Below are 25789 nucleotides of genomic sequence, written 5' to 3'. Positions count from 1 at the left end.
AACAGGGCCAAATTATGATAGTCATCAATAACAATACTAAGTCAGTGTTAAAGTGATCTCTCCAAACTCCCTCATATATAGATTTGCTACTAGTAATAAAATGGTTAATGCAAATTTTTTCCACTTGAAATCTGTACATTAATATCATGTCAAATTTTTCTTCAGTGATGTGCATGATTTCTTCTATTGTGTCTTCACCCAATCCTTACACAGGAACTTCCTTTTATAAAAATATTGGAGTGTCCTAATACCATGAAGCTTCAAATTTTGCAAAAAATTTAGATAGCAGGCAAGTTGAGAGAGCCAATTCCAATTTAAATGATATGCTGGGACACATGGTTTGAATATTAGGAATGTTTTTGCCAGTATTATTCCACAAGAAACATGTGATAAAGTAATTTTTATTCATCACTACATGAAAATTCTTGTTTCACATCATGAGGAGAAGTATGTGAATAAACTAAAAAACAGGTTATAACAGGTAATGTACATAATAAAATATTTTAAAAACAGGAATGACAGGTTATTCCTATTTCTTACCCACATGATAATGGTAAGCAGGTCAATGTTCATGGAAGATTTTGAAGCTTGAATCACTTGATCAATCACTGCAAGGTTTGTCAAATCAATCAAGAGGAACGGTGTACTGACAACAGGAAAACTATGGAAAGAATTCAGGGTGAGTTACAGAAAGTAATTAATGTACAGAAGGAGAAATGGAGGGTGAAAGCTCAGAGCCAGGGACAGTCCATCACTAATATAAAAATTTGAAGTGGGTGGGGGAATCCATATGAAATGCAGTCAGTGACCAAAGAGAAAACTAACAACCTAACTGCATGGGGAGGGGGGGAAGGCAGGTCATCTTATGGGCTGCCTTCCTCCCCCACGACAGCTTATAAGCTAACCAAGCTTATAACAGCTTGGTTAGCTACTATATGCAAGACTTGATCAAATTTCCTGGAAATGTCGAGAACTGACATGTTTCTCCAAACATCTCTATAGTTTGCATTCGAAGAAAGTGTGGCAGCATTGGAGATCATTAATTAATTAGTGAGCCTCTAGATCAGTGGTTCTTAACTAGCATTCCCCGGAAGGTGAATAGTTGTTCCGTGAGAAGTTCTGGAATTTGTCAGCACAAATTAATTTAATGATAGTTTAATTGATGTTTAATAAATTATTAATCAATTTATTATCAATTATTGATTAATAATAAAAAATGAGCTAAATTACCAATTAATTATTAATTTATACATTACAAAATAACCAAGGTGTTCTGTCAAAATTTCAGGATTTGTGAAGTGTTCCGTAGTCGAAAAAAGTTTGAGAAACACTGCTCTAGATAGTAAAAAAACTTTGCTAGTGATGACCTTCTCCATTTTTTTGAGAGATTGAGGTAACATGACTGTTTCATGGCTGACTTTTATCTTCATTTTTTTAGGGATGGGCTGAATGTAGACTTGTTCTGTGTAGATGCCAGATAAATATATCAACTAAAATAGGTGATACAGGACAGGTGTTAATTCTGGAAAGAAAATTGGGAACACATGTGAGAGGAGAGGTGAATATATGCTGGATCAGGAGACAATATCCAGCCTAATGGATTTTTCTCATCTCTTTCTGACAAAATATCACTGTAAGCTTGCAGCGAGCTAGCATTTGTGGTATGATGAGAGGCAATTTTCCTTGTCCTAACACTTACATAAGAATTAATAACAGGAGTTCTTTTATATTAGCATGGCATCCTTGCAGGGAATGATAGAGATGGAAATATGAAAGAGCACATGTTAAACTCAATATTGGGAGAGAAAAAAATTGCCATTTGAACAGGAAACAAACTATACGCTTAGACCTCTTGATTTTTTTTTTTTTAAACAGATGTAGCTGTAATCTAGGATGAGCACAAAGCTAGGGTTTGACTTGAGCCATGTTTAATATACACATCACTGGAATCTTTCTGGAAAACCAAAGCTTGAATAGTGATTGGAGTTTGGATTTTTATATGGAATGGGAGAATAAATCCCATATTCCACATGGATTAATGAAGTTATTTCACTGGAGCAGAAACTGATCAGACCATGGAAAATAAGTATAAAAATATGAAGGTTACAGATAACAATTGGTACTGCCGAAGTGCCAAAGGGACATGAGGCTAAGATTGGTAAGTGGAGGTGGCCTAGAGAAAAGTTATCTATATTTGGAGGGGGTTATCATTGAGAAATTGATATGTATTTTTATAATAATTATTATTATTATTATACTGGCACCTTCGAGGAGTCAAAGACTCATCGTGGAAGACACAATCTATCATACCTCTCCTTGAACCCATTAACAGACAAAGCACTCACAACTGATTCTAGCAATCCATTCCACTTATTCACCACTCTCTAAGCAAAAAATCTAGTCCTCACACCCCTACTCACAATGCCTTTATTCAATTTCCAGGGATGACTCCTTGTTCTGTTCCCTCAAGCCAAGTGCTGAAACATTTGCCCTGTATCTATCCTATAAAATCCTTTAAGCAACTTAAATGTTTCTAGCTTATCCCCTCTTTTTCTCCTATCAACCAATTTCTGCAATCTACACACTTTCAATCTATCCTCATAAGGAACATTCCACATGCTGCTCACCATCTTGGTCACTCTCATCTGAATCCTCTCCATTGCTTCCTCATTCCCAAGAAACCCAGGGGATCAGACTTGGCATAGTGTAAAATCTTATATAGAAGGATTTTGTACAACAATTCCTTATATACCGATTTTACTAGAAAACGAAAATCCATACAAAGTACTTGTAGTTAATTAGCAACTTTTTTCTATGTAGTATGGAAATAATAAGTTAGAGTAAACTCATAAATATTGTGACTGCCAAATTTCTGTAAAGAACAAAGAAAGTTAAGTGTAAATTTAATTGTAACAAAGGAAAGTTAAGTGTAAATTTAATTGTAACAAAGGAAAGTTCCAGACAAAGAAATATTCCAGATGGATTAACTTATGACCGAAGGTAATCACTATCATGAAGGTCAAAGATGCTGTTCCAGCTCTCAATTCCAGTCCTCGATGCAAGGAATTCCAGTGTGTGTCCTGCCAACAGACGTCCAGAAGTATTAGAAGGCTCGATTATGCAATATGACAGTCAGTTCCGGAATTCCAGCCGCCAAGTTTCCTAAAGGTCTCTGTTGATAAAATGTCTTCGATATCGTAAAAGGCACCTGGTAGTGAGCTATATCGGAAGGTAAAAGATGAAGATAACAATCTGAAGGGTCTACTATTGCAGACTAGATGACTAAAAAGTAAGGCCTTGTATAGGAATTTTCTAGAGGTGAAATTTGTGGCAGAAATTACTATTGTATTGAAATTTTAAAGTTAAGAACAGTAATAAAGACTCTAGATCGCGAATCCTGCTGAGTTGTGTGTTACAATAGAGTTGATATATGTGATGGGATAGAGCCTAAGAGGTTTTGAATGTTGGCAGAAATTACTATTGTATTGAAACTTTAAAGTTAAGAACAGTAATAAGAACTCTAGATCGTGAGTTAAATTTTAGTGAAATATCCTGCTGAGTTATTGTATGTTAAAATAGAGTTGATATATGCGATGGTTTAGAGTGCGCGATTGTTGTATCGTTCCTTTTTATCATTAGTATGTATATATATCTCACCACTTTATCTTTATTCACTTCTATTTATTCTCTTCTTGTTCTGACTACGCTTAAAATCCTGACTTAAATTTTGGCTTCGGTGCTAGTGTAAGCCTTGTGTAAGGAGTGCAGACTCCTTTTATGTTGCACCCTTTGTGCCCTCTTTACTGCTACATTTTGCGCTCGGCACCGATCCCTCTTTTTCATGCGAGATGTTTCTCCATACAGAGTCTTCTTGTGCAGATGGGACAATCTTCTCCTTAGCGTCTTCTGAGAAATATGAGCTTGCTGTGCAAGTGCTACTACCATAGGCCAAGCATTCACCTGAAATTTTGCCAGTGGACTTCGAACTTTTGTTTTTACATCGTGATAAACACTTCACATATAATTCCTAATTGTTACACTTTATAAACAGATCACATTACTTAAATATATTTTTGTAATTCCACTTTAACGACATTCAATTATAGCCCCTTTTTACAATTTGCTTTATTTAAACACACGTATCTCTTTGTTGATTTGTTAAATCTTGAATGAATTCTTTCTCTAATGAAAGCACTTCATTAAGATCTAACAATAAGGACTCTAGATTGTGAGTTAAATTTTAGTGAAATATCCTGCTGAGTTGTGTGTTAAAATAGAGTTGTGTATGTGACGGTTTAGAGTGCATGATACAATTTAATGTCTGAGTTATGATGTAGTATGCACAAGTCTGTTTTAGTGTGTGAATAATTTGTAGGAATAATTAGTGCATTAGACCAATTGTTTGAAGAAGAATTGTTAAGCTAGTTTGATTAATTTGAATCCAAGCTAATATTGCTGAAAGGTACAGAGCCTGAGAGGTTTTGAATGTTTAGTGTTAACTTTTAGTGTACATTCTATTAGCATGAATAAATTGTTTTGTTTGTCAAATAATTTGCCTGTTTCCTGCATACCAATGCACTGCTCATAAAATTCGAATCTGTGTGACCTAGAGTATTGAGTAGCCACAACTGAAAGATAGAAATTTTACGTTGTTAGATTTAGTAATAAGTATATGAGAGGAAGGTTATGTGTTTTGCTGAGTGTTTTTCTTTGGAAGGATATTCAACTCCTATCCATCTACGAATTTTGATGGCGCAGTTGAGATAAAAAAATAAATTTACAGAATTCAATTTAGAAAAAACACCAGCAGTTCAGACAAAGAAATTGGCTCCAGCCAGAGGCAATTTCTTAGTTCTAGGGTTTTGTGCACGTGAAGAATCATAATTACGGCCTTGAGACAAGGGGGGATTAAAGTTGAATGAGAGGATTAAAAATAAGAGTCTAAATCAAGAAACGTATTAAGAGCTCAGAGTTACAACTGTAACATAAGTAGAGTACTTAAATTTAAGTAAAGTAAAATATTGAGTATAGAACCTTTGAACAATACAAAAACAAATAATTGTAATAAAATTTTACAATGCCACAAACAACACACGATTTTACAATAGTAATCTAGATGTGGGCATATCAAGGCCTTATAAAGAGGAATTACAACTTCCTTATCTCTACTTGTGAATGTATCCTTAACTAGCCAAGTAATCTCATAGGCTACCTTAACAATATGTCCTGTAAACTTTAACTCTCTGTCTATCACTAGCTTCTAGTATTTCCAGGAGTACAGTGCCATCAATGCGATACACAGCTTGTAATCTCTTTATCCCAAAATGCATAACTTTACATTTCTTGACATTAACAGGTTTGCTGCCAACTACGAGTATACTCGTAGTTGGTAAACCGGCCACACAAACCAGCTACGAGTATACTCGTATGACGCTTACCGCCGGCAACGAGATTACTGTAGTGACCTTGAAAAAGTGAAAATGCTTGGCTTGTGGAGCTAGCATCAAAACTGTGTATTCTCATAGATGGTATATGCTCTGCACAAGCCAACTACGAGTATACTCGTATGACGCTTACCGCCGGCAACGAGATTACCGTACTGACCTTGAAGAAGTGAAATTGCTCGGCGTACGGGAACAGACTACTCCGAAGTAGCGTGGCAGCGAACGTGTTAAACTGACACCCATTAACTTTTGCTCATACTGACAGCCTATTTAAATTGTCCTGCAAGCTCTCCACATTGCCTTGATTAACTATTACTCTACCTAATTTCACATCATCAGCAAAACCATTTCCCTTCAGGTTATTTCCTATAACTGTATATTTTGTCTTACTGGTCTTAATCTCCAGACTGCTTCAAATGACCAGCCATCCATCCATCCACTTGTCTATTCCTTTTGGTTGCAATTCATCTATTATCAGTGCACTTCCCCCCCATCCTATCTTCTCTGAAAATACTAAATCATTCACATTCAATCCCAGTAACTACATCATCTGCTGTCAGCGAAGTCTCACTAACTTCTGATGAGGCACTAACCAATGCCAAAAAAACTCCCCCCCTCTTTTTTTCCTGATACTTCTGGCATTAGTATATAGAAAACGGCAACGTCCCTTTATTCCCTTGCCCACCTTTACTTTCTGAATTGACTACCCTATTCAACATTTTTGCTTGAGAAACTAGATTCCTCACTTGGTCATTCTCACACTCACTCGCTTCATGGGTGCCTTCACACAAACTCACTTGCTTCCACCCGAATTGCTTAAGTTTCCCTGAATTTGCACGTCAGCATGCTCAGTGAAAAAAGCTCTCTCCAGACACCTAACACCAAACCCATTCAGAACCATCCATCCGCATTGTACAAATCCTTATTTCCGTCAAACAGAGACCACAGATCCACAAATTCTATATCATTCCTTTTGCACAATCTCTTCAGTTCGCCTCAATCATAGCGTAGGTAAGAGACTTACAATCTTCACTTCTCACTCTTAAGTTTTGCTTCTTCTAACAACTAAAATAATTAATGCCAGCAGCATCTGGTGTTCCCAGGTGGTTACCCTTACAAATACTAACTGGGCTCAGGTTTGCTTAACTTCAGTAATCAGACAATAACTGGTACTTTCAAACCGATCTGGCCACTCAGTGTTAGGATTTAGGGCTATGAAATGGCATTAGTTGTCTGCTTTTCTCTCTCCTGAAAAGCCTTGATTCATTGATAGCATGAGCTGACTCTTAGTAATGAAACACAAAAAAGTAAATGGAGTATCTGCACATCCCTGGAGGAAATCTTGTTTACTTTCACAGCACTAGGTTACCTATATAAGACCATTAGAAGTTCAATTTAGTTACTTACTAGAACTGAACCTCTAATGGTCTTTCTTTGGAAATGTCATGTTCTTTTTCAGTTGATTTTTGCCATGTATAAGTAAGGTTTTTTTCCTCCTGTAAACTCAGATTCTAACTGCACATCTAAAAAAACTGTAGATCTCATACTAGTGCAGACAATAACAACAGTGTTAGGATTTAAGGCTGCAAAATATTGATTCATTGATAGCATGAGCTCACTCTCAGTGAAGGTGGCTGATAAATGGGGAAAGGCTTCCCAGATGTCTTCAAAAAGTTAAGGCTAGAGCAGCTCTGCTTACTGTCATGGAGAATAAAATAGGATTTGCTTCATTTTTTTTTTAAATATGTGGTTAGGAAACAATGAGGACTAGGTTTTTTTTTTTTTTTTTTTTTTAAATTTGATAGTATGCATTAAATGAGTAGAAATTATTATTATTATTATTATTATTCCTGATACCTCCAAGGAGTCTGAAGACTCATCGCGGGAGGACATCTTCAACTCTCTCTACACCTTACCTCTACTACGAATCAACGCCATCTACCGCCCACCTCCAACACCACCACAACTAGTAATTTTTGTCTGTAAATTGCGTGTGTTCTGAAGGGCCGATTTGTATGTATGCAGGATGAAAAACCCGAGTTTCCGGGAGAAAAAACCCTGCTACCTCCGTATGAGATCGGCTAACTCACCATCGATTGAAATCGACCAGATAAAGATTCCTCCCGTCGCGACGAGAATCGAACTTAGGCCTATTCCAATCGAAGGGCGCAATGTACCGTCGTTCTTCCAATTGCGCTACGGAGGCGCTAAATTGTTACCAAAGGTGGCTTAATGCAATATCAATGAATGTGTTTAAGTAAATCAGTGAGGAAGAGTTATGATATTCATTGTGTGAATAACATAGCATATGCTTCACATGAGATGTCGGAATTATAATAATAATACTGTATGTTCTCACCAGAAATCTGTTTCTTTTCCACCTGCATAGAGACTGGGCCACTTTAATTTCAATTCAGGTGTGATCGCCTAAAATTTAAAGCATTTCATTAAAAAACAGAGTACAACTTTAGTGAAATATCACCTCACAGAAATCATTTCTTAATTGAGACATATTACCTGATGTAAATTAATAATATTCTATAACAGAAAAGATTTTTAATATGTTTAAGAATCAGTTCTTAATATGTTATATTGATTATAAGGACAAAGAAAATTAAACAGTATTGTGAATTACACACGAAATAGATGGTGTTGCATGTGCAGGATTTAGGTACACTAAGAGTGTGGCTGTCCAGTGGACTACAAACTAAAAAGTTTTCTTCACATTACTATAGATGTGAATCTAAATGCAAATTAGTTTGTGATGTTACCATATGTACACAATTTATGTGAAGCTTCAGGAAAGAAAGAAGTGATACATGTAATTACTCAGTAGTTGGAAGGTCACATAGTAATCAACCAAGGCTGTAAAGCTCTGACTGCCTGCTTTTCAGCTGAAAACTAACAAATAGCAAAAGACCTGTCGACTGTTTGCTGAGCTGCTATGTCAATCTCTTCATTAAATAAAAATAACCTCTCCAGGATGAATGTTTTCAGCACAAATCCGTCTTATGTACCAAAACACTAATCTTGAAGATTGTGTTTCTTGGTGTCCAATTTTAACAGATCCTTATGTCTTATGATGCCTCATGTTAACTTTCTCATGCTAGATTGATAGAAGAAAAAAAAATATTAGTGTCTATTCTAGTTGTCAACTAAAGAAGCTTTTCTAGTCTTTTTTTCCTTCCCTCCAGCCTGTTTCTGAGGTAATAACATTCAAAAAAAAAAATGCAATCAGGTACAGGCAAATATGACTGCTCCTCCCCTCCATTTCCTGAGAACATGGATTCAAACTTAAGAAAGACTATAAAACTCATTGTCACAGCAATACAAATTAAGATTACGAATATGAGATGGTGACAGTTGTCTGCCTTATTCTTGTCACCTGTAAGGGACAACAAATCATTGGCAGAAATTATCTCCACTACTAATAATGATGAAGGATAAAAACCAGTTCCTACCAGCTTCCTTTTGGAAATGAATATGCAGTAAATGGGCTAAGGAAGTTCTGCTTATTCCATTAGGAAAAGATGAAGGCATTAAAGAATTTATTTTTTATTTACTTTTACTTATATCTTAGGTGAATGTGTAATAACAGCCTAATATTTGCAACACAAAAAATTCAATTGATTTTAATTATTAATTATATCTTGTCCAAGGCATCTTCAAAATGCAACTTGTGATTGCTTCCACAAAAATTCTCAACTGAATAAGTGCACCAAATAAATTAATTTCTTATTGTCCTGTCTGCATCTACTAAGAGGATTAATGATAACTTATATTGCTCTCTTTGTAGACGTATGATGATTTCCCTAATCTTTAGTTTCCTTTTTAAAGCCAAAGTTTGCGATGTTTTCTATGTCATATGCAGTTTCCCAATTACCCATTCTCCAACACATGAACTCCACCCGCTGAGTCTGTGCATTACCCTTTTAATGTAAACCCGCACATTATGAATGTCTGGTCATCCATAACAGAATGATACATCGAAATTATACATTACTGAATAAGTACTGAAAAGTGAGATGCAGATTACACAGGAAATCTACATGCAGTCATGAAATAGAAACAAATCATCTTAAAAAAAAAAGGCACTACTTCAAAAATATAAATTTTTTCTAAGAAATGGCCTATGTCCTATACAAAACTCTCCAAACCAAAGAGTTTGGATCTAAGACACTACTGAAGATTTGTAAAACTACGATCATTGAGTAAAGGAGAAAAATGTAACTGGCTACATGGCACAAACAACACAAATGTACATTGCTATGATCTTAACATGTTTACTCAAGTGAGCATTACATATACAAGGGTTTGTATACTTAAGAAATTTAAATGGCTGAAGCAAAAACTTGTAAAAAGATGTAAGAAATAAGATAGTCTCATTGGCTAAGTTATTGTTGATAGCAATATCTTCATGCTAATTCAGAACAGGAGAGTATACAGAGGATATGAAATCTGAAGTGAGTGCCATTTAACTATGAGTAGGATAAAATTCAATATCATATTGAAATGAAAAATGTGTGAGAAAGTTATAAAATTAATCAGAGTTGAGCAGCTTTCATATATACAAACATTATTCAAGAAAAAAAATTCAAGTTTGAAAATGAGAACCAAATCTTGGAGATTGAATGGCATACTCTCAAGAAAACAATGACGCAGTCAGAAAGGTTGTCTGCAAGGACAGAAAAATCAGAACTCATGGTGGAAAAGTTAGTTAAAGACAGAGTCAAAGAAAAGAAGAAGCATATTGAAAATTAATGGCAATAAGCCAACTTGTGCTCTGAGAGAATACAGAGAAAAATCTAATAAAGCAACGCACTGTATAAAACTAGCTTAAAAAATTCAAGGAAATGCTAAGAACACAGAAAATAAATATCAGGAAATAGGTGAAATATTCTAGACTACTGAAAACACTTAGAAATGTTAGAAAGAGAACAAAAAGGATTCAGAGCTGATTAAAACTGAAGATAAAGATAGACGTCTGGAGGCACATGCCAATGTCTGAGGTAAAAGAAGCCATCAAAATGGCTTGTTCTGAAAGGAAAGGCAACTGGAATAAATGATTTTCAACCAGAAATGTTAAATATGGAGGTGTAAAAGTTTTACACTACATAATTCATAAGGTCTGGTCAGTGGATCGAATTCCAGATGATTGGCGTAAAGCTCTTATTGTACACATCTATAAAAAAAAAACAGGAAATAAGACAATGTGAAAATTACAGAGGAATTTCCCTACTGCATGTTTGTTGTATGATCTATGCAAGTATAGCTAACAGAAGGTAAGAAAAATTGTTAGAGATAACTTTGGAGAAGAACAAGGTGAGCTCAGGCTAAATACAGGTTATCTGGATCAGATTTTCACTTTAAGACAAATAGTTGAGAAATCATGGGAATATAATAAGGATCTGTATTTAAGTTTTGTAGATCCCAAAAGAAGCAAAGGTAAAGTGCAAGTGACAAGCTGTTCAAAACAGTTATATGATGTAAATGGGACATTATATGGAGCAATGAATAGTCTGAGTTGTAAATCAGCAGTTAGAACCGAAGGAGATACAAAAGATGGTTTGATCAGATGGGAAGCAAGGATGCACATTATCTCCACCATTATTCATCATCTATATGGATTGCACTAGAAAGGAAATTGACATTAAACCTAATATCAAAATTGGAGAGGTTAATCTCAGCAAGTTACTTAATAGATGTTATACTCCTAAATAAATCCAGTACAAGTGTGCAAGATTCCCAGACTAAATTTAACTGCTGTAATAAATTTGGTATGCAAATCAACAACAAAAAGGCAAAGACAATGAAAATAGGCAGAAAAAAAATTTAAAACATCAACTGGTTTTAAAGTTATAATATATATATTATATTTATAGGTTATAATTTATAACCTACAGAATAAATAAAACATTTAAGCAATTTGAGCACTATTTTTAACAAAGGCAGCCTGGAGACTACAGAGAATTCTGAGAGAGATTAGAGGAGTGAATAGATGGCATCAATAGCAGTACTGTATATTAAAAAATGATATTAGGAAAGAACTTGACATGGTTAGCATTCAGAAATGTGTTAGAAGAGCTGATCTTAGGTGTACTTAAACAGAATGGGAGAGGGAAAGTTAGCAAAACAAGTGTCCTTTGCAACGATGGCAAGAAAAAGATTCTGAAAAAAAAATCAAAATATAGATGGATTGATACAGTAAAAAGTGCCTTCGAAGAAAAAAATATATCATCTGATAATATTAGATCTTGACAAATAACAGATTCGTTTGGAGGAAATTTGTTGATAGCAGGCTAGTAATGATGTATATTTTTCATGTGCATTTCCCATCAATCAGTGGTTGGTGGAGCAGCAATACTACATTACTAGGGAAGTATTATAGAAAAATAGTTGTCCACTTGTCCAATAGTATTCTATGTATGTAGATAAATGTGTTCACAAGGCCTGTTTACTTGATTTGAGGTATGAAAAAACCTGAGTTTCTAAGAGAAAAAAACCATCTACTGCCAAATAAGACCAGCTAAGACCTTTTGGTTAAAAAGCACTGATAAAGATTCTTCACATTGTAGATGGGATTTGAACACAAGGCTTTCCAACCAAAGGGCTCTGTCAAACTCAACTGAGCTACATAGACTAAACTTTTTCATATAGAACTATCATAACATCCTGTACATCCCTGAGGATACTTATCAGGAATTTGATTTTGATCATAAGTTGAAATCAGATAACATTACATTTCAGATTTTCTTCTATATTATTAGAGATGGGGTTCATAAATACAAATACTAATTTCATACACACAGGACTAAGGCTCTACTTGTTTTCCAACTTGTTTAGGACAGTTCTTGCCACAAATCCATGTGATACTTTTTTAAGCCAGTGACTATATCCCTCCCATTCCCCCCCCCCCATTACAAACAAGATCATATCAATCTTCTTAATATACAGGTTGCCAAAGTACTATATAAATATAATCTATACTGCTTTTACAGCACACACACATCCTAGCTATGATATTTTTTATTCTCCTTAGGACTCCATCCATTCCAGTAATCTATAACAGCCTCCTATGGATAGTCAAGAAGAATATCTGCCTCAAGCCAATGTAAGAAATACATAAGCTGTTATCTTTACGTTAACTCAGGAATAGCAAAACAGAGGATTAAATGAAATAACCTATAGGATTAGATATCATATCATAAGTCTAAGAAATTCCAGAACCTCAACAAGTATGAGAACATTAATTTATCCAAAGTTTAGAAGACTGTCATTTGAAGTATACCTTCAGCTTAATGGCCATAAACTACCTTATATTCAGCCATATTCTACACTAACTTGATAGACTTGTGATTCTTAGAAAGGACCTCCCACGATGAATCTTTTGACTCCATGGAGGCCTGAGTAATAATAATAAAATAACTTATTTCACCTTCTCAGCAAACAATAGCCCTTCTAAATGTGCAGCACCCCATTCAAATTCACTCCACAGATTCACAAACTGAATCCCCTTTGCCTCATAACTCAGCCATCTTGCTATTCATTATCTCTGCTCTCCTTCCCAATTCACTATTGTCATATCTGAATAACACACTAATGATTTTTCCAACAACACTATTATCCTTTAGCTCCTGCAAAACTACAAGTCTCCATGCACATTCCTTTTTTCACCATTTATGCCTACTACTACTACTACCATTAATTCTGATGCCCACTCTTTCCTTTGTCTGAAAAGCATTAGTTATTCATTTCAATGTTCCACCAGGAAAGCTGTTTTGTGTACTTTATCACTAATCACATCTCTAATAATCAAGTCCCTATACAATTTATATATAATTATCCTTTGACTCTTTCTTTGTAATATTAACTTCCTCCTCATTCACATCTCTTCTGCCAAACTCTTCTTTAGGTGTTTAATCTCATCTTCCAGATGCTTCATTTCACTTTTCATTTGCACCAACTCTTGCCTAAGCTATTCTACTGGGATCCCAATGATAGCGACTATTGCAAAATGCTCTGACCTAACAATACGCTATTCACATGCATTAATGCATTCCTTCTTTAACGGTTCACAAATCTTTCACATTTTTTTTTGCACACATGAAGCAATTCTCACAATGCATCCACTGGTAAAAATTTAGGGCAGAAGTCAATCTTCCTGCAAAAATTTTCCATGCTGCATGCATTTCTTTACAGATGCATTTTCAAAAAGCAGAAGCAGTAGGAACAAACAAGTAATAAACCATGAACAAACAAAATTCAAAAACAACAAACACCACTGAAGGACATCAGTATCCAACATGATAGAAAAAAATTAAACAATTATACAATAAAAAAGCTGCTATACACTATTTAAAAATATTTTTCTTAGCATAGCTCAAAAGCACAGTTAGTAGGCAATCATTAGAAGGTTCTAATTAAGAATCGCAGGAATTTACCCAAATGACTAGAGCAGGTAACAGAAAAAGAGATTGAAAAGTGGAACTTGCTAGAGATCTAAACAGCAGAGTAGGAAGTGAATGTCACCAGGCATATAGAAATGTTTTGGGAAAATTTGGAGAAAAGGACAAGGCTATTTCAGCTGAGCATATAGACTAGCCATCACTAACACCATGTTCCAACAAAATGTGCACACAAGTTCACGTGGAGAGACAGGAAATAAGAAAGGCCTCATTGACTATGTTATTAGTGATATATTCAAGTGATTCAGGATACAAGTGTACAGAGGATTTAATACTGGAAGGGACCATTTTACTTTTAAGTAGGATAAAACTTAATAGCACATTGAAAAGAACAGTATGTAAAAAACGTTTTAACATGAAAGTTGAGCAGCTTTTACAGGTAACCCATAGACTCAACTATGCAAACATTATTATTACATGACACCTCCAGGGATGGTACAACATGACAAAATTTCATGCCGGCTGGGGTGTTGCCCAGTTAAACGAGGCCCCCATTGTTTTCACCAGGAGCCAGGGGAAAAAACAGCGAAACGTCAGCTACTATAACAAATCTGAAAACACACTCCCAACTCAACATCACCCGAGTTAAAGATCGGTACCATCAACATAAGAAGCCTGAATGGCAAAGAAATGGAGCTAGTTGAGGAATTAGATAAGTATCAGATCAACATAATAGGGGTTGACTGAAACAAAGACCAAAACTGGCGAGATCTTTCTGGGCAAATAAATACAAAATGATATATTCAGGCAATGACAATCAAGGAAAAGAAGGAGTAGCCATAGTACTCAACACTATATATGAGGCTAATCTTCTTGAATGGCAGGCAGTGTCAAGTAGAGTGATGTGGGCAAATATAAGAATGGGGAACTGGATAATGAGACTTATTTGTACCTATGGTTCCACAGAAGGTTCTACTAAAATAGAAGTGGAGGAATTTTTTGAGGCTTTAGAGAAAGCAACTGACACAAAGAAAAAGGAAAAGTTAGTCCTTGTTGGGGATCTAAATAGCAGAGTAGGAAATGATTGTCAGACATACAAAAATATTTTGGGAAAATTTGGAGAAAAGAGCAAAGCTAATAATAATGGCAAATACCTGTTGGATTTCTGCTAAGGACATGAAAATGTGCACAAATTCACATGGAGAGAAGAGGCAAGGAATAAGAAAAGTATCAATGACTATGTTATTGTTGATAGTGATGTTTTCTCCCTGGTGCAGGACACCAGAGTGTACAGGGGATTTGAAATTAGAAGTGATCACTATTTAGTCTTGAGCATGATAAAATTGAATTTCATATTGAAAAGAATAACACGTAAGAAAGTTTTAAAGAGAATAAAAGTTGAGCAACTCTCAGATGTGAACTGTAGACTAAAATACACAAAGATTATTGAAGAAAAAATGAAAGGGTTTGATAACAGCAACCAAACCTTGGAGATTCATTGGCAAGCCTTCAAAAAAACACTGATTGATTCAGCCAAAGAGACATGTGGTGAGTTTGTCTGCAAGGATAGAAAAATCAGAACTCCATGGTGGACACAGGAAGTTAAAGAGGCAGTGAAGGAAAAGAAGAAAGCATATCAAAAGTTCCTGGCAAATAAGCCAGCTTTTGCTCTTAGAGAATACAGAGACACATGTAAGAAAGCTAAACACTGTGTAAAACTAGCTAAACAAAAGTTGTGGGAGGACTTTGACAAGAACATGGAAAATAAATATCAAGAAGGTGGTAAGATATTCTGGAGGTTGTTGAAGAAGCTTAAAATGGAGGAAAGAGTGCTGTAAAAGGAGTTAGTGATGATAAAGGTGACATGAAAATGGGGAAAAAAATATCCCATTTTCATGTCAATGACATGAAATGACAGTGTTTAAACCAATTGTATGGAGTAATTCGAAAAATTGCTAAATGACAAGCAGTGATAGCACAGTGGTAAAAAAACTCAACAGGCATACAGGCAGGAATACATATCCATACTTGAAGTAGAAAAAGCAATCAAAGGCTTGAAATGTGGAAAGACAGGAGTAATGATATTCGACCAGAAATGCTTAAGTATGGTAGTATAACAGTCTTACAGTGGCTGCACTGCGTAGTTCAGAAGATGTAGACAGAGGGACAAATTCCCGATGATTGGAGTAGAGCTCTCATAGTAACCATATATAAAAAGGGAAATAAAACTGAATGTGAGAATTACAGAGGTATTTACCTACCGAGTGTTCCTGGCCAAAAGATTTATGCAAGTATACTTGAGAAACAGTTGAGAAGAATTGTGGAAGAAAAGCTTGGTGAAGAACAGGCTGTATTCAGACCAAATAGAGGCTTTCAGGATCAGATCTTCACTTTACGACAAATAGTTGAGAAAGCATGGGAATATAACAAAGATCTATATTTAAGTTTTGTCAATCTGGAAAAGGCATATGAAAAGGTGGCGAGAGAGAAGCTATTCAATACGGTACAGTTATATGGTGTCAATGGGGCATTATATCTCATTATATGAGATATAACTTACAACTCATTATATGAGTTTAAGTCAACAGTTAGAATTGAAGGAAGTACAGGAAGATGGTTTAATGTTAAATCTGGTGTGAGACAAGGATGTACATTATCCCTCTCTGTTATTCATTATATATATGGATCACATTATGAAGGAAAGTGGTATTAAACATGATATCAAAATTGGAGATGTTAATGTCAGCTCTTTGCTGTATGCAGACGATGTTATACTCCTAAATATCTCCGCTACAAGTCTACAATATTCCATGACTAAATTGAATAACTGTTGTAATAGATATGGTATGAAGGTCAGCAATAAAAAGACAAAGACAATGAAAAAAGGCAGAATCATTGAAAATGTCAACTGCGTTGTGAACAGAGAACCTGTGGAACAAGTAAAACATTTCAGCTACTTAGGCACGATTTTTGGTGAAGACGGTAAATTAAATATGGAAATAGACAACAGAATCAACAAAGCTGGTATGGTAGGAAGTCAACTGAATAAATTCATATGGAATAAGAGAGACATTAGTCAGAACACTAAATTAGTTGTATACAAGACAGTGTTCAAACCAATTTTAACTTATGGATCTGAGAGCTGGGTCAGAAGTAAAACACTTGACCAAAGACTAGAGACACACAGATATCAGAGTCCTGAGGAAGATTAGAGGCATGAACAGATGGCAGCAGTGGCAATATCATATTAAGAACGAGGACATTAGGAAAGAACTTGACATTGTCAGCATCAAGGAATGCGTTAGCAGAGCTACTCTCAGGTGGTATGGTCACTTAAACAGAATGGGCGAGGAAAGATTAGCAAAACAAGTGTTCTCTGCCAGGATGGCAGGAAAATGACCCAGAGGAAGACCAAGATATAGGTGGATTGATACGGTAGAGTGCCTTAGACGATAGAAATATAAGATCTGATAATGTTGTAGTCTTGACAAGTAACAGACTGATTTGGAGGAAAATTGTAGATAGGAAGTTAGTAATGATGTAAATTTTTCATGTAGCACTATCATATCCTGTGCACCCTTTGAGGGTACATAGCAGGAATTTGATGATGATGATGAAATTTGATATGAAAACCATAGAAAAAGATATCCTTGATGTATGGAGTAATTACTTCGAAAAATTGTTAAATGAAACAAGTAGTGACTGCACAGTAGTGAAAAATGCTCAACATGTATGCAATCAGGATTACAGTAGAAAAAGCCATCAAAAGCTTGCAATGTGGAAAGACAGCTGGAGTAGATGATATTCGACCAGAAATGCTCAAGTATTGATGTATTACAGTAGCTGCACTGTATAGTTCAGAAGGCTTGGACAGAAGTAAATTCCAGATGATTTTAGTAGAAATCTCATAGTGCCCACATATAAAAAGGGAAATGAAACTGAATGCGAGAATTACAGAGATAATTCCTTACTGAGTGTTCCTGGTTAGATTTATGTAAGTATACTTGAGAAACAGTTGAAAAGGATTGTGGAAGTGATGCTCAGTAAAGAACAAGCTGGATTCAGGCCAAATAGAGGCTGTCAGGATCAGATTTTCACTTAACCACAAGTAATTCAGAAATCATGGGAATATAACAAAGATCTGTATTTAAGCTTAGAAGACCTGCAAAAGGCATATGACAACCTTCATACCTCCACATATGAGCATGTCTGGTCAAGTATCTAAATTATTTCATTTATCAATCTTTCAACGTTCTTATTGACAGACATTCAGAATGTATATCTTCCATTTTTACATCCCCTTTATCATCTGATTCCTTTTGCAGTACACCTTCCAGAACATTTTTCCACCTTCCTGATATATATCTTCTATATTCTTACTAAAGTCTTCCCATGAAGACTTTTGTTTAGCTGTTTTTACACAATGCTTTTCTTTCATACATTTTTTTCTTTTCAGAGTTCTTGCTAGGAACTTTTAGTATGTTATCTTCAATGACTGTCTGTTAACTCCCTGATTCCACCATGGATTTTTTTTATCATAATTTGTCATCCTTGCAGTTGGAATATTGCAATATTCAACCAAAAAAGACCAGAATTTGATTCTCGTCATGACAGGAGGAATATTTTTATGAGCATTTTCAAATGAAAGCGAGTTAGGCATTAATTAAAATTAAAAAGAGAACATTATAACATCAAAAACCTAAACTTAAATATTTTACACTGATGCAGGAATGTTTTATCTATTTACTTAAGTATTAGTTGTTTTTATATATATATATATATATATATATATATATATATATATATGAAAAATTTTTCTCAGCAGAGTATGGCGCTAGAGTTATTAATTTTTAAACATCTGCAAACATCAAATAAAAGAAACTTGCTATTAATAATGCAATTTCTCAATGCACACAGCAAAAGAGATAAATTGAAATAACAGATTAGATTTGTCCTAATTATATTATTAGATATTTATTTTTTGATGTATTCAAATTAGATTTACTTTAATTTGTTTTTATCTCTTTCCCTATGTCTGAAAATGATTAGTGATATGGCTGAAAATTCTTGTGATAAATAATTTTTCCCAAAACAAAGTCATTCTATAATTTAATATTTACATTATACTGTTGACAATGGAATCAAAAGGCTTTGAAACAAATCTTTACTAGAAAGATTCAACTTTTGGATAGCAAACAGATTACTGTACATCTTAAGATTCACACAATTAAACATCCCTTACAAATTTTACAGCAAAAAATAAATACCTCTATTTTCTCTTTTGCAAATGGCCACGAATTGTTACAGAAGCTTGGATAACCATGCTTGGCAGTTGGCCTTAATTAAAATTAAAATAATAAGTTAATATTTATGTATCAATATACAAATACAAAATAACTTAAGAGTAAAGAATTATTACAATATTATAATTACTAAAATATCATGCTAGTTATGAACTTATCGGGAATGTTCCTTTCCATGTGGCTATTGAATTTATAGAGCCTCCGTAGCTCCATCAGTATAGACGAAGCCCTTTGGTCAGAAAGACCTGGATTCGATTCTCATCAATGAAGTGAGGAACCTTTATCTGGTCTCTTTCGATGAAAGGCGAGTTAGCCAGTCTCAGACGGAGGTGGTGGGGGGGGGGGGGGTTCACCCAGAAACTCTGGTTTTTCTTCCCTCAGAACAGGCAAACTGGTCCCAGGAACACACATGGATTACAGTCATGAGTACGTCCAAGCCATATGCTGGTCCTGAGCTCAGATAAAATGGGAGGGGGGGGGGGAATGGTGAACTACCCTACAGTCGGAAACGACTAAAAAGGAAGATCGTATCCGATTGAATTTATCAACTATATTTAGTAACAATTTCTGCTCTCAATTATCCCTAACCTTCCTGGGAGTATTCTCCAACATAATTATCATATCTCCCTGAAGTCAGAAAACTCGCTACTCATTTCCCTGCTCACTACAATGGCAATGAATTTCACTCTCCACAGGAAGAACCTACTTGTCACTCCCTTGCTCATACAGCTTCCAGGGATAACCTTGTTCTACCTTTATTTCCCTCCATTCTATGAAAAATCTCTCTTTTCATATTTAACTAGTGGCTATGTAAACAGCATTCACTCAGTCTGTATTCATAGACCCAATACCACTTTAGTTAATCTTCTTTAGACCTACTCCAATATATCCTCATTAACATGAAAAACTCAGTGGCCAGATCTGCACAATATTCCTTGTGTTGTCTAATCAAGGCCTTATACAATGAAACCATAACCTCTTTGTTCTGTATGTTAAAATCCTCTTCATCATCACCAATATTTGCTGTGATTTCAGGTTCTTGATTGCCACCAACCTCAGATCTGTAATTTCTCCCACTACTTTCACAATTTCCCTGTCAACTGTACTGCATCCCATCCATGCCTACTAAATGTCAAGCAGGCAGTTTCCCCCGCCTCTCTCTCTCTCTCTCTCTCTCTCTAGCTTGCTCAATCACACAATCTGTTCAGATCCTCTTGTAAGCCCCATGTACCCTACTCCTCATAGTTCCCTCCAACTTTCATCTTTTGCAAACAGAAGATCTCCAGTTAAACCTGTTTGAATATCATTAACATAAGTTTAACAGTAATGATTCCAAAGCAGATTTCTGCAAAATGCCACTAGACTTTTCTAGTGGCATGCTACAGGTTTTGAGATACTAGGAAGTATCTCAACTAGGAAGCTGTGTATGGAAAATGTAGTCATCTATCCGAGGCCTTTGCAAAATTTGAAACGTGTTACTGTATATGCATCTCTCCACTGCACCTGTCACCTTGTTGTAATACATAGTGGATTATGACCTTACTTTAGCAAATCCTTGATGACCATCACAGAGAATAGAGTTATCAATCTATTTCTGATCCTAGCTCTTGCTAACCTTGCCAACACCTTCACTATAATAACTCTAGACACACAAATTGGCTTATAATTTGAAGCCTTATTACCTTCCCACTTTGTAAATTGGAACAATTTTACACTTTCTACTCCTTTAAGACTCACCTTGTTGCAAGACTTGTTATAAAGCAAGGCTGCTGTTGAGTCGCTGAAATAGTTCCTCCTTACATACATGTTAAATAATCAAGTCCTGTTGCATTATTAACATCAAGTTTTTCTTAATTCCTCATATACCTTCTATGCACTTACCATTAGACCCTCATTAGTTCAAGGATTCTCTAAATGTAACATTATGAGCTTGAGTGTTGGTATGAAATACCTACAATCAGTGGTGAGCTATGGAAATTTTAACAAAGGGCTTGCATCGTTGAGCAAAAAAAAAAAAAAGGCCTAACTTAGCCCTTATAATACTTATATTGCGACTTTGTAGAGCTTCTGACAGATATGATAATTCCTGTAGGATATCAATCATTAATGCTAGATCTTTAAAAAATTCCAAATTGAGAAGTTGGTTTAAAAAACCCTTATATTTATCGTTCGATGCAAAATGCTTGCATAAAGCTGGATAATTTCTCCACATAGCAATAGCCATTCGTAAACTGCAAGCTGCCCATCGTGCTCCAAACACACGGCAGATCTTTAAAATTTCGATACCAAGGCCTTTTTTGCAATCTTATTTAATTCTTGTTGATTTTTTGGTGATTGATGATAAAAAGCATATAATTTATCCATAAATATTTTAAAATGATTTATTTCTTTAATGTATTTTATCGAATCGTCTAATGCTAAGTGTAAACGATGACCGCAATGCCAAATCACAACGTTGGGAATTTTTTGTAGAAATTTGATTACATCACCCGATTTGTTTCCTAACATTACACTAGCTCCATCGGAACCAAATGCAATGAAATGATTTTTTATATAGTTTTCAGAAACTCCATATGAATTTAAAGTAGCAATTATAGTAGCGTATATACATTCCACGGTGGTTATTTTCTAGTTCTACAAGATTATTAAACTAGAACAAGGGGTTCACAAATTTGAGAAAAATGTAACAAAGGGCTCGTGCGAGCCCCTTATAGCTCACCACTGCCTACAATTAAGCTCATAATCTTCACGAAAAACTCACTGAATATTTCAAATATATCCTTTGCAGCAGTTAATATCATTTTCATTCTGTAATATCTCCCCACAATCATTTCTCTTCCTGTCACATATCCAAAGAACTCGGGGATTTTTCTTCACCTATGCAGTTGATTGTTTTTGAATTAAACAAAAACTATGGCTACAAGATCAATCTATTTTGCCTGTAAATTGCACTTCTGACCACATTTGCTATTTTGCAGGCAATTAAAACCTGATTTTTTCCTGTCACTTCTATATGTTCTAACTGGCTAATGCTCATACTGCACTTTGGCTATCCTTAAAAATTGAGTTGCCTTCCTTGCTTGTTTAGTCCTTCATGCAACTGATTATTACCATCCAACTTTATGCTGTCTCCATAATGCCTTCTTCCAGAGTGTTCTCTCTCTCTATTGTCCATTTCACACTCACCTTATTTAACCTCCTGATCTTCAAGAATACATTTAAACATTGCTGCTGTTAAATGGTTCTTGATCAGTGTCCATTAAGCAATAATCTTCTTTCTGCCAAACCCTTTATTCCATGCTATAGCTTCAAGCTGTCTCCTAAGCTTTTTATAGCCCCCAGCCTTGCAGTTCCACATTTATCTTTTCCTGACTTAATATGGCTGGCTACCACCACCCAGGTGATTATCTCAGTCACTATCAAATGGAGAGAGATCTGACAACACATTCACAATTATCTCCTCAGATGACTCAGAGTTAAGATTGTCAATCTTCATCAACTCAAGAAATTCACTTTCCTTATTTACAGATATCCTCTTTTTATTCTTGTCTATTATCATAATTAATATTACCATAATGCTCATCCTTTTGTTCACTAAGCCAATTTTCATATTTTGAACTGACTGGACACGTAAATTACAGGAGGAGAATTTTTTTTTTTTTTTTTAAATCACTTTCACATGAGAGGCTGCAAAGCCTATCACAAACAAATGCAGCTTGTGGGCAAGAGAGGTCATTTAGTACAAAAACAAGTATATTTTGTGATGAGTATCTTAGAGTAAAAATGCTAAGCAAATTTTCAAAAGTTACAAAACATGATCAGATTTCTGTTCTCAGGCTGACCAGTGCCTCTAACCTTTCCTGCCATAAACAAATCTCAGCCATAGCTTCCACAGTCACCACCAAAAACTATGCTTTTTGACACAGTGCACTACTTTTCACCAATATAACTACTGTACAAATCCCAAATTTCATCTAAACATGGAACACTGCTCATATATTTGGAGTGGTGTGCCCACAGCTTCACTAGCATTGTTTGATGCTGTTCAAAATAGGGCAATCACATTAATTGAAGACTGCTTTCACACAGAATCACTCCTACTTCTCACTGGTGTTAATAATTGTGTTTAAAGCTAATTTATATACATATTGTCATTGTTGATACTCAGATGAATTGACAGCTACTATTCCTCCACTTTCTTCCAAAACAGTAAAAACAATAGCAGTTGCTGGTCAATATCCATTTATCATCTACCAAACTTATCAAACTAACCAATTCCTTTATTCCATCTATCTTCAGTCTTTAAAACAATCTACCTCACTCTGTTCTTCCCCCCATAGGAAGTTATTTAAAAAAAAAGAAAGGAGTAGGTTAAACGTTTCTTTCTACTCAGCTACACTCATCACAGATATACTACAGGTCTTGCAAACTTTGCATTTGTGGGTCAGATTTTTTTAAAAAAATAAAGCAAGGATGGAAAGGAGAGCAAACATTAAAAGTGTTTTTTTTTCTTTTTTTTACTGCTGTGAGGACAGCAATATGATAATATTTAGAAAGCAAGCCAGGGAATGTGAAATACAGCCAAAGAACAGTGTTTGCAAGGTATAAATATATGCAACAAAAGAACACCTTATATGTATGTGTGTGTGTATATATATATATACAGGGTGTTCGGGATAAATTTGACATATTTATAATTAATTATATTTTTCCGTAAGTTACATGTATTAACACACACTTCTCTTCATTTAAAAGTTTGGACCCTTCTTCATTCATATACAAGATGTCAGAAAGGATGGATAGCTGGAACCCACCTGAATCATGGAAGAGAATAACTTGTATCATGATGATTCGTGCCCGCCATCAAAATAAGGATATTACGACTGCTGCCCAATGCTCCCTGAATACAGTAAAAACAATCAGGCATGAACTAGAGACTTGCAATGGTGACTACGAGGATGTAGCAAGAAGAAAGATCCCTAGCAGACGATCTGATTGCGTTCGTACAGCAGAATTCCTCGCAAATCTGCAGGAACAGGTGTTGAAGAACCCTGGCATTGGAATTCGGGCTTTGTTCGTGGAGTTGCTAACTGTAGTCAAGCCCTGGATAACAAGGGTAGCCAATGGTAGGCCGTATGTATGGCAGCAGGATTCGGCCCCTTGCCACACCTCTGGGAAAAGTCAAAAATGGTTGTCTGAAAATTTCTACGACTTCACCAGTCCAAATGTTTGGCCTCCAAACTCCCCAGACCTTAACCCCATGGATTATTTTGTATGGGGCGCAGTTGAAAAAGACACCAATCGCACTTCCAGTAATACAAAAGCCCAGTTAATGGATAAAATTAAAACAGTTTTTGCGGCCCTTCCCAGGGAGACTGTAGCATCAGCTTGTTCGAGGTTCCGAAGCAGAATTGAAGCTGTGATCGATGCTAATGGTGGTTATTTTGAGTAAATCTTGTTGATAGTATTGTAATTAACTCTGCCTGTAATGTTTTTTTGTCAATTCATTAAATTTAATAGATACAAAGAAGATTTTCTTTTTTCCTTACGAAACTGTCAAATTTATCCCGAACACCCTGTATATACATACACACGAACACCTTATATGTATGTGTATATATATATATACATACACACACACACTGCTTGGAAAGAAGTTAACAGATCCCAAAGGGCAAGGTGCATCATGCAATGTAATGAGTTGTGTTTGTAGATGGCATAAATTTGAGGACTATGATGCTCCCAAGTCAATACAAGTTTATCTGGGTGAAATGGCTGTGAGAATGGAACTAAAGGAGTTTGAAAGAGATGCTGTGATAGGATGCCATGTTGCAAGCTTATCTGTTCAGCAAACTGTTGACAAATTGGGCCATCCCAAGTGAACAATCAATGATACCATACCGAGATGGAAGTGCAGGGAAGCAACTGCACGTGCTACCTGCAGTGGATGACCCACCACAGTCACCAAACATGACCATAGTGTGTTATGAAGGATAACATGTAAAAACCGTGCTGCACGCTGAATGCGAAGTTCCAGGCAACGACTGGAACACAAATCTGCACAGAAACATTCAGAACTGAGGCTCACAACATGAGTTTCCAAGATAGGACGGCACTATGCAAGTCCCACGTTACCCGAACCAATATGCAGCATCATCTTAAGTGGTGCACAGAACATATACAGTGGGACATGGAAACTTGTGTTATGGAGAGATGAATCATGCTACATCCTCTACCAAGCAAAGTGTGTGAGTGTGGTGGATGCTAGGTGAATGTCTCTTTCCAGAATGCATAATCCAGACTATGAACCTCTGTTTGTGGTCCAACGAATATTGAACTCCGAGAAGTATCTGAACATTCTGGACAATGCAATGCTTCCTACTTCGTGGTGTTTCCACAGAGCTGACCATTGTCTTTTTCAGGAAGACAATGTTCTATGTCATAAGGCTGCTGTTTTAACTACATGTGGAGGCCAGTCAAGTGTGATGACATTCGTGTAAACATGGTTTGTGGACATAAATGTCATCACACTTGACTGGCCTCCACACAGTCCTATTGAACAAATGTGAGATGAACTGGGGCATCAGGTGAAGTCATGGAACATCTACCCCATAATAGTCCAGGACCTGATTACATG

At 35.7% G+C, this 25789-nt stretch overlaps 1 protein-coding gene across 2 annotated transcripts in view; it reads right to left on the bottom strand.

Moving 5' to 3' along the window:
* Positions 1–25789, bottom strand: part of RNaseX25 (Ribonuclease X25) — a 166785-nt gene that overhangs the window by 56843 nt on the left and 84153 nt on the right. For both annotated transcript variants that reach the window (XM_090395238.1, XM_090395239.1), the window contains exons 4-5: positions 19117–19186; positions 7804–7871 (exon numbers count right to left, since the gene is read on the bottom strand). In XM_090395238.1, coding sequence (XP_090251364.1) covers positions 7804–7871; positions 19117–19186 — 138 coding nt within the window. The remainder of the gene's footprint in view (positions 1–7803; positions 7872–19116; positions 19187–25789) is intronic.

The sequence above is a fragment of the Typopeltis vanoorti genome, chromosome 7 (genome assembly GCF_054136105.1).
Source record: "Typopeltis vanoorti isolate ZY-2024b chromosome 7, IOZ_Tvanoo_1.0, whole genome shotgun sequence".
Classification (NCBI taxonomy): domain Eukaryota; kingdom Metazoa; phylum Arthropoda; class Arachnida; order Uropygi; family Thelyphonidae; genus Typopeltis; species Typopeltis vanoorti.
This window is presented reverse-complemented; position numbering and strand designations above follow the sequence as displayed.